General features: G+C 34.3%; 2 protein-coding genes across 2 annotated transcripts; both read left to right on the top strand.

The window, feature by feature from the left end:
* Positions 1-316: 316 nt before the first annotated feature.
* LOC133330910 (uncharacterized) lies at positions 317-628 on the top strand. Its single transcript, XM_061539310.1, has 2 exons — positions 317-524; positions 585-628. Exons 1-2 carry the CDS (start codon positions 317-319, stop codon positions 626-628), a joined length of 252 nt encoding a protein of 83 aa, XP_061395294.1.
* A 6,787-nt stretch (positions 629-7,415) lies between these two features.
* Positions 7,416-8,409, top strand: LOC133330909 (trypsin-1-like). The gene is made up of 2 exons (XM_061539309.1): positions 7,416-7,620; positions 7,709-8,409. Exons 1-2 carry the CDS (start codon positions 7,416-7,418, stop codon positions 8,407-8,409), a joined length of 906 nt encoding a protein of 301 aa, XP_061395293.1.
* Positions 8,410-13,092: the final 4,683 nt, after the last annotated feature.

Raw genomic sequence — 13,092 nt, 5'->3', positions numbered from 1 at the left:
AGTTAATGGCTGAATGAAATTGCTCACATACCGTGTGCTCTGAGAAATTTGTGGCCGGTCGTTAACATCCGTACCAAATTCCACAGCGACATTTGTAAACAGAGCACTGCCGAGCGAGCACACTCCGGTTCGAATTAAGCGATCATTATGCGCGGCTAGAAAGCGTTTCGTAAGCCATTAGCTAATAGCAGATTCAGTAAAAGTGCAAAAACCAAACCACAACAACAACAAGGAAATAAATTGCCATATAGAACAATAACGCTATTAACAGTTCCATGTAAAATCAGAATTCGCACATATGTTGGTACCAGGGAGCATGCTGAATAGGTTTTCGGTGTGGGCAGCATTAATTCTATCGATTCTATTGCTGGTGGTTGTGGTTGTCTTAGCGGTTCGAGGAACTTCGTGTAGTGGATTGAATAACTGTGATCCGTTCAAAGCTGTCTGCGCTTCTGCAAAAAACGAGCATCAATTCTTCTACAGCCAGTGTGATATGATCCGCGACAGCTGTTTGACCGGAAAAGGTAGGTGGATCATGGAGCATACGGAATATGTGGAGATAAAATAAAAAAATATTATTTCAGATTGGAAACGTGACAATTTCTCCCACTGTAATGTCCACATATAAGATCGTCAGTTCCTTAGTCCCCCAACAATGGGACATGATTTAGTCTGACTGCTATGTACAGTCAACCAATGTTATATACCAAAGACAAATTATATAAACGTGTTACAAATAAAGTCTGGCAATGTGAAGAATAATCCGAATGAGCTTTGCAAACACAAAACTCTCCTATCCCTAAAGATAGGAGAAAACAGGGTGTCCAAATAAGCGGTTATTTTCGCAAAACCTATTTTCGGTGGAACAAAATTTTGAAAATATAGAAAGCCTCAGCGTGAGTGTATGAATCTGTCGGCAAAACCGTCTGACATCGTTTTCTTGTTTTTTTTTTAAAAAAACAGTCGCCAGTATCTGAGAACAAACTTTTTCTGTGGAAAATAAAAATCTAAAGCTGACGATTTTTTCCAAATATTATTAATTACGGCAAATCGATTTTAGTTTCTTCGTGTTTTATTGTGTTCTTTGATTTTTTAGCAACTGTTGAACATCGTCAACGTCCAACGGCATTGTATGAAAGAGGAAAAGTCAAGGGGACTCAGTTTATGTGTGTGAAAATAAATTCTAAGACGAAGACGCACATCTCATTTTGTGGAGACGATACAGGCCAATCCTCACGAAGTTTGGATGTATGACGGGTAATGATCGGTTAATGAAATGGACAAAAAACTGTATTTTTTAATATTTTTCTTATTGCTCTAGACCCGGACATCACGAAATTATAAAAAGTGAAAGGTGTCTGATCATGGAATAAACATGACTGTTTTGATGAAGATCGGTCAAAATTTAGCTGGTAAAATAGACCAGACGCCACAACTATAAACCACACATCACAAATTTTCCATGGGGAAGACGATCTGACCAACTATTCCGATTGGTTATCATAATAACGAAGTGTGAATATTTAGCGGGTCAAATGAACCAAAACCTTTTGTGTAAAATAACCAAATTTAAATCTTATGGGGTAATTTGTTACTCCGGAAAACGAACATTCGAAATATGTTTTATAATATTTTCTGTAGGTAGTGGTTTCTTCTGTCATATATAAAACAGCAAACGCAACAAGTGGACTTTTTGATTTTTGCCACAGACCAAAAAGTTGACTTTTGGATCTTTTGATTTTGTCCAAGGCCTATATAAGGTCGGCCAGTAAGCGAATTCATAGAGAAAACTTAAGTTTAACGTCAATTTGTTTTGCCGAGACGAAAACTAATTGTTTTGCCTTTAAATAAAAAAACACAACCAAAACACAACACAATTTATAATTTGTACCAAGGTAGTCGCAGCGACCCAGTTGGTTGTGACATTGAATGTCATAACAAATTGTTGTAATTTTTAATTCGCCTTAAAATATTAATTAATTTTTTTAAATAAAATTGAAGTTTCGTGTTTTTTTTCTAATTTAACTTCGAAAGAACCAAAATATCTAAAAATGAATATCTAAAAATGAAAATATCTAAAAATGAGGGCTACATCAAAACTGGAAAGATTTTCGTGAAAGTTGTTATAATTTACAAGAAATGATTCAACCAATCAGAACAAAATGTTTGTATACCCTACACATCTATGTTAATGTATGCATTGTCTCAAGAGTTTGTAGATGCGACGACAAGCTACAAGAAATAAGGCTGAACGAAAGGGCTGTGACAAATGGAATATACACTCCACTTTATGATGGAGGCAGTAAAACATTTGAAAATTGACATTATATGGAACTTCTCCACATGAACTATGAACATGAACTATATATGGCATATGAACTATAAATATGGTCTATTACAAAAATAGAGAGAAAATAAGGATTTTGATTCATCACCATTTGTGACATCTTTGAACTTTATGCGGCCTCATAGCGATCGGCCCGATATTGGAGTGTGTGTAAATACCACTTCTGCGTACATACATTAATACAATTGCAGTCTTTAATCTATATCTTTCAGAACATACAATTCAAAGTTAGCGATTTTTCAAATAAAATCTATTTGACGCCCTTAATATTGAACGATTATTATGAAATTAAAAATTACAACAATTTGTTTTAACATTCAATGTTACAATCTTTAAAGAAGATTTTCAAGTAAATTATCGTCGCATCAATTAACAAGCAATTATTTTGGTAACATAATATGTCAAAATTTGTAATCAAGGCAAATAAAATTTAATTCGCCTCCACATTTCAAAATTTAGGCAAATTTATTTCAACCAATCAGAACACAATGTTTTAATACCCTACACATCTATGTTAAAACTATGTGTTGCCTCAAGAGTTTGTAGCTGCACTACTCCTAGACTCAAATTTTTGTATATCATTTATCATCTGTCATAAATAAAGTTATGGAATGTGTACATTTTATGCAATTTGGGATTTGTGATAACAATATATATTTGCGATATACAAGATGAAGTGCTGTTGAATTAAATATTTCAAGAATCTAAAAAAATCATACGATTCATCTAGGGTAAGTGCCATACAATAAAGAAAAAATTAATTTGTTAATATAAATATTTTACAGATTTTCAATAGTTGTCCCTTCAGAAGCCTCCAACAGATTGAGAATGTATATGTATATATATATATATATATATATATATATGTATATATACATTCTCATATATATATATATATATATATAAATCAAACGCAAATGGTAATATGGGGGTATGAAAAATCAGATGAGATTAAACAAAATATATATTGTACACAATACAGCATAAATTATTAAAAAAAATATATGTTAAAAATTACGTATTCAGAATTACTTCCATGTTTTCAATTTTCCAAAATGTTGTAATGAGCACTTCCGCGGTCACATACACGATTTTAGGAGGCAAAATAAAATTCTAAAATTACATTATTTCTGTTGTTGTAAAATCACATACTATGGTGGAGGGTATACAAAGGGTTAGAAATCAAAATACTCGTATTTCGGTTAGTAGATGTTGAGTAAAGCCGACCTATCAAATGTGTTTCTACGGTGTAAGCTTTGCAAGTTTGAATACAATAAATCGTAGAACATAAAAGAATTGTTCCGGGTTTAAACTACACCTGCATATTCACTGGTCAGAACCAAACCACTGAAATCTGTTGATTACAACTCCCCACAGAGATCATTTTAGAAAAGTAATCGCCCACATCGAGCAAATGTTTGTATTCATGGAAGTGTATCCATCATGTGCACAAGAATGCGTTGTAGTGATACACTTTACTTCCGGTTATTGACTGTGACGATAGCATAGACAAAACAAGATATAGAACAAACTGCTTCCAATGTATGTTCAAATTGAGTTGGGTGGCGTGACACTGGTTTCTGAACTCGAACAAAAAAATCGTCATATTGTGAAGTATTTTAAGTTCCAATTTTAATATCAATTACGCTTGTGACATTTAAGCCATAATTCGAAAATTCTATTTGCAATTCATAAAATATCAGTTGTAATTCGAGAATTCCATTTGCAATTCACAGAATATCTTACAAAATTCATAGAATTTCATTTAAAATTCATATAATTTCATTTGAAAGTCATAATATTCCATTTGAAGTTCGTAACATTTCATTCAAAATTTGAAAATTTTCCGTGGTAACACACAAAATATACATAATACATGAAGATAAATAATAACGTATAAACACATTCAAAATAAATCTGCGTGATTGATAATTCCGAAAATTTTATTTTAGTATATATTTTGTAATATTATAGCTGAAAGGAAATTTTTTATTTAATTTATTTATTACATGCTTTTATTATATATGGGAAATTACAAAAATGTTTTAAATTCCTTGAAACTGAGGTTTGCAAGTTTATAACTCGCGAAATATGAACATATTGCATATCATTTTTTTTTTTTTGTTATTTGCACATATTTTGCATATTTGTTGCATATTTTTGCCTATATTTTTCGTATTTATTGCATATCGACCTAGCATACCGTGCATATTTTTGCCTATATTTTGCATATTTATTGTATATAGACCTATCATACCGTGCATATTTTTTGCATATTTTGCATATGTTTGCCTATATTTTGCATATTTATCGCATATCCTCCTAGCATACCGTGCATATTTTTTACATATTTTTGCATATTTATCGCATATCGACCTAGCATACCGTGCATATTTTTTGCATATTTATCGCATATCGACCTAGCATACCGTTATTTTTGCATATTTTGCATATTTATTGCATATTTTTTTTTGTATATATTTTTTGCATATTTATCGCATATCGACCTAGCATACCGTGCATATTTTTTGTATATTTTGCATATTATTTGCATATTTTTGTTATAATCACTGCCGTGGAACCCCGCGTGATATTTTGTAATATTATAGCTGAAAGGGCATTTTTTATTTAATTTATTTATTACATACTTTTATTATATATGGGAAATTACAAAAATGTTTTAAATTCCTTGAAACTGAGGTTTGCAAGTTTATAACTCGCGAAATATGAACATATTGCATATAATTTTTTTTTTTGTTATTTGCACATATTTGTTGCATATTTTTGCCTATATTTTTCGTATTTATTGCATATCGACCTAGCATACCGTGCATATTTTTGCATATGTTTGCCTATATTTTGCATATTTATCGCATATCCTCCTAGCATACCGTGCATATTTTTGCATATTTATCGCATATCGACCTAGCATACCGTGCATATTTTTTGCATATTTATCGCATATCGACCTAGCATACCGTGCATATTTTTTGTATATTTTGCATATTATTTGCATATTTTTGTTATAATCACTGCCGTGGAACCCCGCGTGATTTTATTTTGATTTTTTTACGTGCCGAATCTAATGAGCCCAGTTTTGTTCAATTCCGTCCGATAAAACGGCGATATAGGTACCTTGAATGTTGGAAAAACTGCAAAAACGTATATTGATAAATTCACGTATATAATCGCCTTTTTCTTCGAATTGTTTTTACATACATTCATGTTTATTTATCACATTCGCGAATCTGTGTAAATCGGTCAAAATACATCGATACAAGATTTTTTATCCATTTTATCAAAAATGGATTGTGGCGACACATCCGCGGTTATTAACCAATTCGTTTAAAATATATGGAACGGCACACCTTGGCCGCTAAATGAAACCCCGAAAAATTAATAATTATTGGATATGATCGATTCGTTTTATACAAAAAACGCTTGCGAATCAACTGATTTCAACGAATACGTGATATCTTTTATTCATGTTAAAGAATATTAAAAGTTCAAAATTTCACACAAAAAGTATTAAGGGAGAATTGTAAACAATTTAATTGTTTTTGATTTATTTAACATTTAAAGTTTGATTAGAGAGTATAAATGTATATCTATGGAAAGACAATACGAATGGTGAAAATTAATTTAAACTAAAGACAATATTTTGCATTTATTAAAATATATAAATTCATTACTTTAAATGTATTGCAATCTGTATTGCAAAGTAAATCTACTATTTTTAGAAAATTATATTTATTATGCCATCAGTATTCGTTTCAGATTTATGTCTAAACATTAGAGTTAATGAACAACAGCGTGGCCTTGCATCTGATTTCTCAGAAACTTTGTTTTTGCAAAATAGTCAGGCTGAATCCCAGATTGTTGTTTTTATAAAAAAAAACAACTATTTATTTGATGATGACGTCCGGCTTTTGAACTTTCCTTACTGTTTTTTTGTTGGGATATTCTCCCCAGAGGCTATTTATGGCTTCTTTACAAAGAAACCAAATGTGTCTTGTAACAAATCGCAGTACTTACGTTACCAGCGATACCACCTCAATGAGAAGTTCGTTGGTGCCTGACTTCGTGGTTAAAAAGGCATTTGCAGACATCTACAATACATTTCCCACTATTATGTGTCGTCACTTTGTGACGAATGCACATGACGTTGTTGTTGGTATTGCTAGTTAAAGCAATAAACCAAACAGTTTGACCGTGCCTGCGTCTAAAACTTCAGTTCAGTTGGCGGGTTATTTGGGTTACATTTGTATTTTGTTTTTGCTAAGTAGTTAGGCTGAATCCCAGTTTGTTGTTTTTATAAAAACAACTATTTATTAGTGGGGAATGTATGGCATTGTCCGCCGAGAAGCGTTCTTACTCCACGTAGGGTGGGAAAACTTCCTTCAGATGATGCTGTGGTTACCAATATCGTTATTCAGATTTGTAACAATATATATATATATATATATATTTGGAAAAAAATATTTAGCGTCCAAGGTGTGCCGTTCCATATATTCGATTTTCTTTTTCGTTGCTTTTTCAAAGTATTGTTTTTTTCCGAGTGCGAGCAACTAACCCAACGCCTCAACTACAAGGTGACACGACGGGGAGGTCAGTGTCCACAATTGAGATGAAAGAGGGACCAAGAAAAACCGGGGCTTCGCCATGTTAAAGCCAATCAGAGCTGTTGCTCTTCATCCCCTATAATGGAAAGTTAGAGATTGAAATTTGAAATGTAGTATGTTGCGCTAAATGTTGTACCACAGTGAATGGTAAAAAATATAAATGTAAATTTAGAGTAAAAACAGGTCCAACTCTTAGTACAAATAAGAGACTTGATTTACGGAAGACAAAGATGGGCAGAACAGACATTTTTTACCAAAATATCAAAGACATTTTAAAACGTTTAAGAGTTGCTTCACATTTTGGATATCACCTGACTCACTTCATGCTTCTCTTTTAAACGCTTCCATCTCATTCGCTGTCATTAGGAAACTTTAAAAATGTCTGATTACGAATGCCGTTACTACTACACTGATTATATTTTATCAAATTGTTGTATAAACATACTATGGGGAAACACATTGCTGGTCGTGATTGGAAGCAATCGAAAAACAATTACCGCTCTCAACTCATTTTTCTTAGCAATTTATCAGGTTGTCTGCAGTGCCCACATCTGACATCGTATGAAAAGCCGGAGACACCTCAAAAATTCAGTGTAGTAGCGGTTAGCTGTCAATATGAAGCGATCTTCACCAAGTATAACGTCGTTATTTGTATTCAGTTCTCTTGCTTTGTATTCTGTTCGTTGTGGCGAGTTGCGGACAAGGTTCAAAAACTTGAGTATTGTTCCTCGTATTGTAGGCGGACATGTAGCCACCGACAGCTATCCGTATGTTGTTTCTCTAATGACGGACACCATTTTCGGTCGCTACCACAGTTGCGGCGGCTCCATCATCAATAGGCGTACAGTGATTACTGCAGCACACTGCTTAGCTTCGACTTCTGCAACGGTGTTAAAAGTACACGTGGGAGAAAAGACGAGGAACGTTGTAGATGGACTGATTTTCGACGTCCTAAACACGCATTATCATCAGCAGTGGACAGCGGAAACACAAGACTATGATGTAGGACTTGTGAGAATCGAGGGCTGGTTCACATATTCTCCATCAGTTCAACCCATCAAATTGGCAAGTTCAAAAACCAAAATCAAGGACGGCCACTATGCGACTGTATTGGGATGGGGCTACACCAGCGACTGGGGCCCACCCGCTGAGCAATTGAGAATGGCTCAAGTACCCATAGTTAAACAGTCGACGTGTAACCGACAAATGGGAGGCCTAATAACTAAACGAATGATATGTGCAGGCTTCAAGAACGGCGGTGTGGATGCTTGTCAAATGGACTCTGGCGGTCCTTTAGTGTACCAGAGCAACCTTATAGGCATTGTGTCTTGGGGAGTTGGATGTGCCCAGCGTAAAAAGCCAGGCGTATACGCCCGCGTCACGGAACTTTTGCCCTGGATAAAGCAAACTTTGCAAAATGAATACAACGAATTATTGTAAAATGCACACACACACACACACACACAAATTAACATGTAATCTCGTTCACTATTGAATTCAATAAATGTCCAATCCGGAACCTCGCGCTACCACTGAATGGATAGCAGCGAGCCACAACGGATAGTCGGCAAACAATGAATGCCTTTTATTGTCCGTCGGTTTCATTCCTTCATATATATGTACATACTTATGTGCATATGTACATAGTTGGCAGCAAGTCTATTGTTGTTCTTTGTCCATGGCAAACTTACACCTACTTGTGTTGCTTTTTGTTTGTCATTGCGCCCCATCTAACTGTGGACTAGTTACCAATTCGGGTACCGAAGATTAAGTGCTGACATTTCGCTTCAGCAACGCCAAGCATGTCATCTTAAGTTGTGATCTTTCGGCATCCTATTGAATAGTCGCCGCTACAGCGTTTGATGTCTCTATAGAACACAGGCACACCAATTTGGGAAAAGTAACGACTAGAAGGACAATTCAATGGACCCAAAACAATAACAACCAAATTAAGCAATGGATACATTCTACCAAAATTGAGACATTACCAATTACATTCCTGGCCGTGTGTTTTGAATGGCAAAGAGAAAGTACGCTGCCCGATATTCTATGCTACGTGTTTGCGTTGCCAGAATCGGCAATGCCGATGAAGATTGCGAAAAATGTTGTCATCACCATGACTTCGTTTGGTGTTTATACAGTGAAGGGCATATATAGCGAACTAGTAGGAATCAGACAAATTAGTTCCTTGTAGAATAAGTTAGTTACCCTGCGTCTACAAACGACAGAACAGTCGAAGACTGTTAATTGTCAAACAATTAACCCTTTCAGTTGTCATCACCATGACTTCGTTTGGTTTTTATACAGTGAAGTGCATATAGCGAACTAGTAGGAATCAAACAAATTAGTTCCTTGTAGAATAAGCTAGTACATTTAAATGTCGAATACATTCGACAAAAACACTGAAAGGGTTAAAAATTGCCTTTGTGACGTAGGAGTCCAAAACATGTGGAAACAAATTTTCAAATTCATGAATGAAAATAATAATTTTATTCCTTTTTCATGATATGATTTTCCATTATCTGTATGTTTAATCCATATCAGTCGAGTTTTCATTGTTTGAAATTGCTTTGTAATATTGTTTGAAAGTGCAAAAAAGTGTATCTTTGCTCTTTATATATACCTATTCAGTCAAAAACTGGTGGCTTTTGTTACCTTTTTGACAATACTGAAGCTGCTGCGTAAATATTAAATTTATCGGATTGTAATCGTTCTGTATTATGTTCGTTATAACAAACATATTGGAACCGAATAAATAGTTCGTTTTAAATGAAATTCTACGAATATATAATTTCTATGAAAAACTGTTGTAATACTGTGTACTCGACCGCATTTATCTTTGTTGCTCGTTGATAAGGTGACTGGAGGTTATAAGAGGTTGCTGCTTAGGGGTTGTATTTGAAGGTGTGCCATGTTTTACTATCGACGCAACAATTTGTATGTAACGCAATACACGTTCAGTTCATTTAGTAAAGTAATAATGACATACTCGTATTTTTATGCTGGTGGAGATACACTCACTCTAAACGAACATAGGATGCAAATCTAATTGAACAGAATATTATTATCTTTGAAACCGTGATATATTATTTCATTAAGTAATTTGTTGGTTTTAAATAAAAAACATTTGTTTTTATTCATATATTTTATATTTGCAAATTTAAAGATTTTACATATATATTTTTAAAACGAAAATAAAATGTATTCACAGAATATTTTTGGGAATGCTGTCAAGGTAAGGTATACAGTTTTATTTTACAATTTATATTTGTATTGTTTTCTTTATTCACTACATTCGCACAAGGTTTTCGATTCTTCTTTGGACATGGAAGCGTCGGCAGTTAACGGGACTTCTAAAATAGAAAACAAGAAAAAGTGAAACATTTCATTACCTATCACATTTAAAGTCTGAATCGATTTGGAATCATGAAGACGTTTTAAAAAAATCGCAATTTCTCCTTCAGCTGGGAATTATCTTGATATTGTAGAATACCCATATACAGTGGTGGACAAATAATTAAAAAAAAAATTGATCAGCCTTCGATTCGTTTGAAGTATTTTTAAATATGTTTATTTCAAAACATTTAGATATAGTGTACTATAGAGACTTAGTGTGAAGATAGAACAATATTGCATGTAATATTTCCATAATTAACGGTTTTTCGTGAAAACACCAACATTGAGCTGGCCACATAATAAAAACATAGTGTGATTATTTACGTTACTGCAATTTATTTTAAACTATATTTAAACCAGTGAGCGAAGCAGTATAGTCGGACGGGGCCGAGCATATGATGCCCTACACAACTTCCACGAAAATATAACTCTCTGTAGTTCTATATTCTGAGCTTGGGCAATATTTGCACCCTCTTGATGTCAACAAATATTACTAATTAATATTTAGTACAGCTCTTCTAATTACTTCTCCAGATTACCTTCACCGTGAGTTGTGTTGTGATGTTCGACTTTCAATAAAAAATTAAGATTTCGGTCCACTTTATCCCAAAATTATTATCTGATCATCACCGAAAATTATAGGCGTTGTCCTTGACCATAACTGGAATGTCATGGAAAATTTCAAAGCGATCAGCGCTATATTTCCGTCCTCTAGTGTGGGAATGGGTTACTAAATAATATGTGAATACGTAAACACCTTTAAATATTTAAGTGTTACTCTCACATACCCACTAAATATTGACCGATCTTTATCAAAACAGGCATGCTTATTGTTTGGCCCGATCCCCTTCTCCATGTAAAAATTCGCGATGTTTGGACCATAATTGCGGCCTCTGGAGCGACCAGGAAATCAGACAAAATAAAGTTTTTGGTCCATTTCATACGCTAAATATTAACCAATCTTTAACAAGAACAATAGGTGTCTTCATTGGCCAGAACCCATCCTACATGCCAAATTTCGTGAAGATTGGTCCATAACTGTGGCCTGTATCGTGTTTACAAATTATAATGGACAGACGGACGGACGGACACACATGTCTAGATCGACTCAGCTAAACGAGATATGACGATCGGTATACTTAAAGGTTTGTCTAGGACCAATATTTCGCTGCGTTACAAACATTGGGGGCTGCACAAAGCTATAATACCCTGACAACAAAGTTGTGTAAGGTATAAAAACAACTTAAATTTGGTAAATTAGGTAAAATTTTAAAAATATATAAAACTAATCGAGAACTGATCAAAATTTGTTTACAACAGTTCATGTTTAATTTTTGTGACCACCACCACTGTGGTCACCTAAATTAAACATGAACTGTAGAGAATTGCACCTTTCATCGTGAAGCAGCTGAAAAAAAAACTTACAACTACACTGTCACAGCAATTAGAAAGATGTTAAGTGCATACTTCGAAATTAAAGGACATACGAACTTCGCATTCCATGTAGTGTATAGTTGCTTCTAGTTAGTTTTCAATTTTCAGATACTGGCGGTATACAATTGGTTACAGTTATTGGATATGTCCTATGACTCCTCATTAGTAGACCGCTACCTCCTTTCTGATTTGATCACTTAAATCCGTACATCATCAATACGATATCTTCCCACCGTGTTACAGGTTGTTCGGATGAGTGATAGCTAGGGTTGGAACCCCCTGCTTGTCGGCCATTGTGTAAAACATCCTGTCGTTCATTAAGCTTGTCTGTTGAGAAGTGAAAACGCAGACGCACGTCTGTGTTTCGTGTTTGTAGTTACAGTTAGAAGTTACATGTTCAATATTGTATTTGACATTTGTAAACGCCACATTGTTGTCAGCAGTTTTTACTTTGCCATTTCCCTTTGTTGTTCATTCTTCTGTACCAAAGTTTTTGTTTCGTCTTGCACATGGACGGGGATATGCTAGTTTTGTTCGTATATGTGTATGCTTATATGGCTCCGCGTCGAACGGAGAACCATTTGAGAGGATGTGGGATGTAGCTGTGCAAGGTCGACATCCGCAGAGACAAGAGCACAGCAATTTGTCCTTTTCATGTCAAATGAGGTGAAAGTTTGAGGTGTTAATGTTGAGTGACATCATTTAATAAAACGAACAGAAGCGAAGTATGCCCGCTGACGCCAGCAACGAGGAAGATGCGATAATTAGAAGACGACATGTGATAACCAAAAAACGAAATATGTACATGACAGCAATCGTGGAAGCAAACAGTTTCAGTGCACACGTAGAGGTTATAGTAAAGGGGGGTAAGAGCTATTAATGCCAGCATGTACCAATAGTCGGCTTATGTTGGATATAACCTTAAATAAGCTAAATTCTCTTTAAGTGTTTCGAAAAATGATTTTTGGGCAAATAAAATTGTACCAAATTCTTATAAATACTGAACGTTTTCATTTGACAAATGCTGTTTTTTAATTCAAAAACCCTACATCTACATTTATTGTCAAACGTTATTCTTGTGGCGAAAATTTCGTTTAGAAAATTTAATTTATTTTATATGTTTTTCACTGATTTTTTATACCATAGACAGACGACAGCCTTAATTTGCACTAAAAAGTTCTTAAGTTGAATTAATATTTACCCCTGACAGACGAGAGTTTCTGCATTTATGAACGAGTTTTTTGTTTCAAAACTATTGTTTGTCTGTGTGTAGGATGAACATTTTCACAATTG

The sequence above is a fragment of the Musca vetustissima genome, unplaced genomic scaffold, assembly GCF_032173495.1.
Source record: "Musca vetustissima isolate MV318-11 ecotype Yass unplaced genomic scaffold, APGP_CSIRO_Mvet_v1 utg2401, whole genome shotgun sequence".
In the NCBI taxonomy this organism is placed as follows: Eukaryota; Metazoa; Arthropoda; class Insecta; order Diptera; family Muscidae; genus Musca; species Musca vetustissima.
Note: the sequence above shows the minus strand (reverse complement) of the source record. Positions and strands in the feature narration are given on the sequence as shown.

Bases quoted from the DNA above. Each gene is read 5' to 3' on its own strand.
- LOC133330910 (XM_061539310.1), top strand. From the start codon at position 317: ATGCTGAATAGGTTTTCGGTGTGGGCAGCATTAATTCTATCGATTCTA. The intron at 525-584 runs GTAGGTGGATCA...ATATTATTTCAG, and splicing joins CAGCTGTTTGACCGGAAAAG to ATTGGAAACGTGACAATTTC.
- LOC133330909 (XM_061539309.1), top strand. From the start codon at position 7,416: ATGGGGAAACACATTGCTGGTCGTGATTGGAAGCAATCGAAAAACAAT. The intron at 7,621-7,708 runs GTATTCAGTTCT...CTCGTATTGTAG, and splicing joins CAAGTATAACGTCGTTATTT to GCGGACATGTAGCCACCGAC.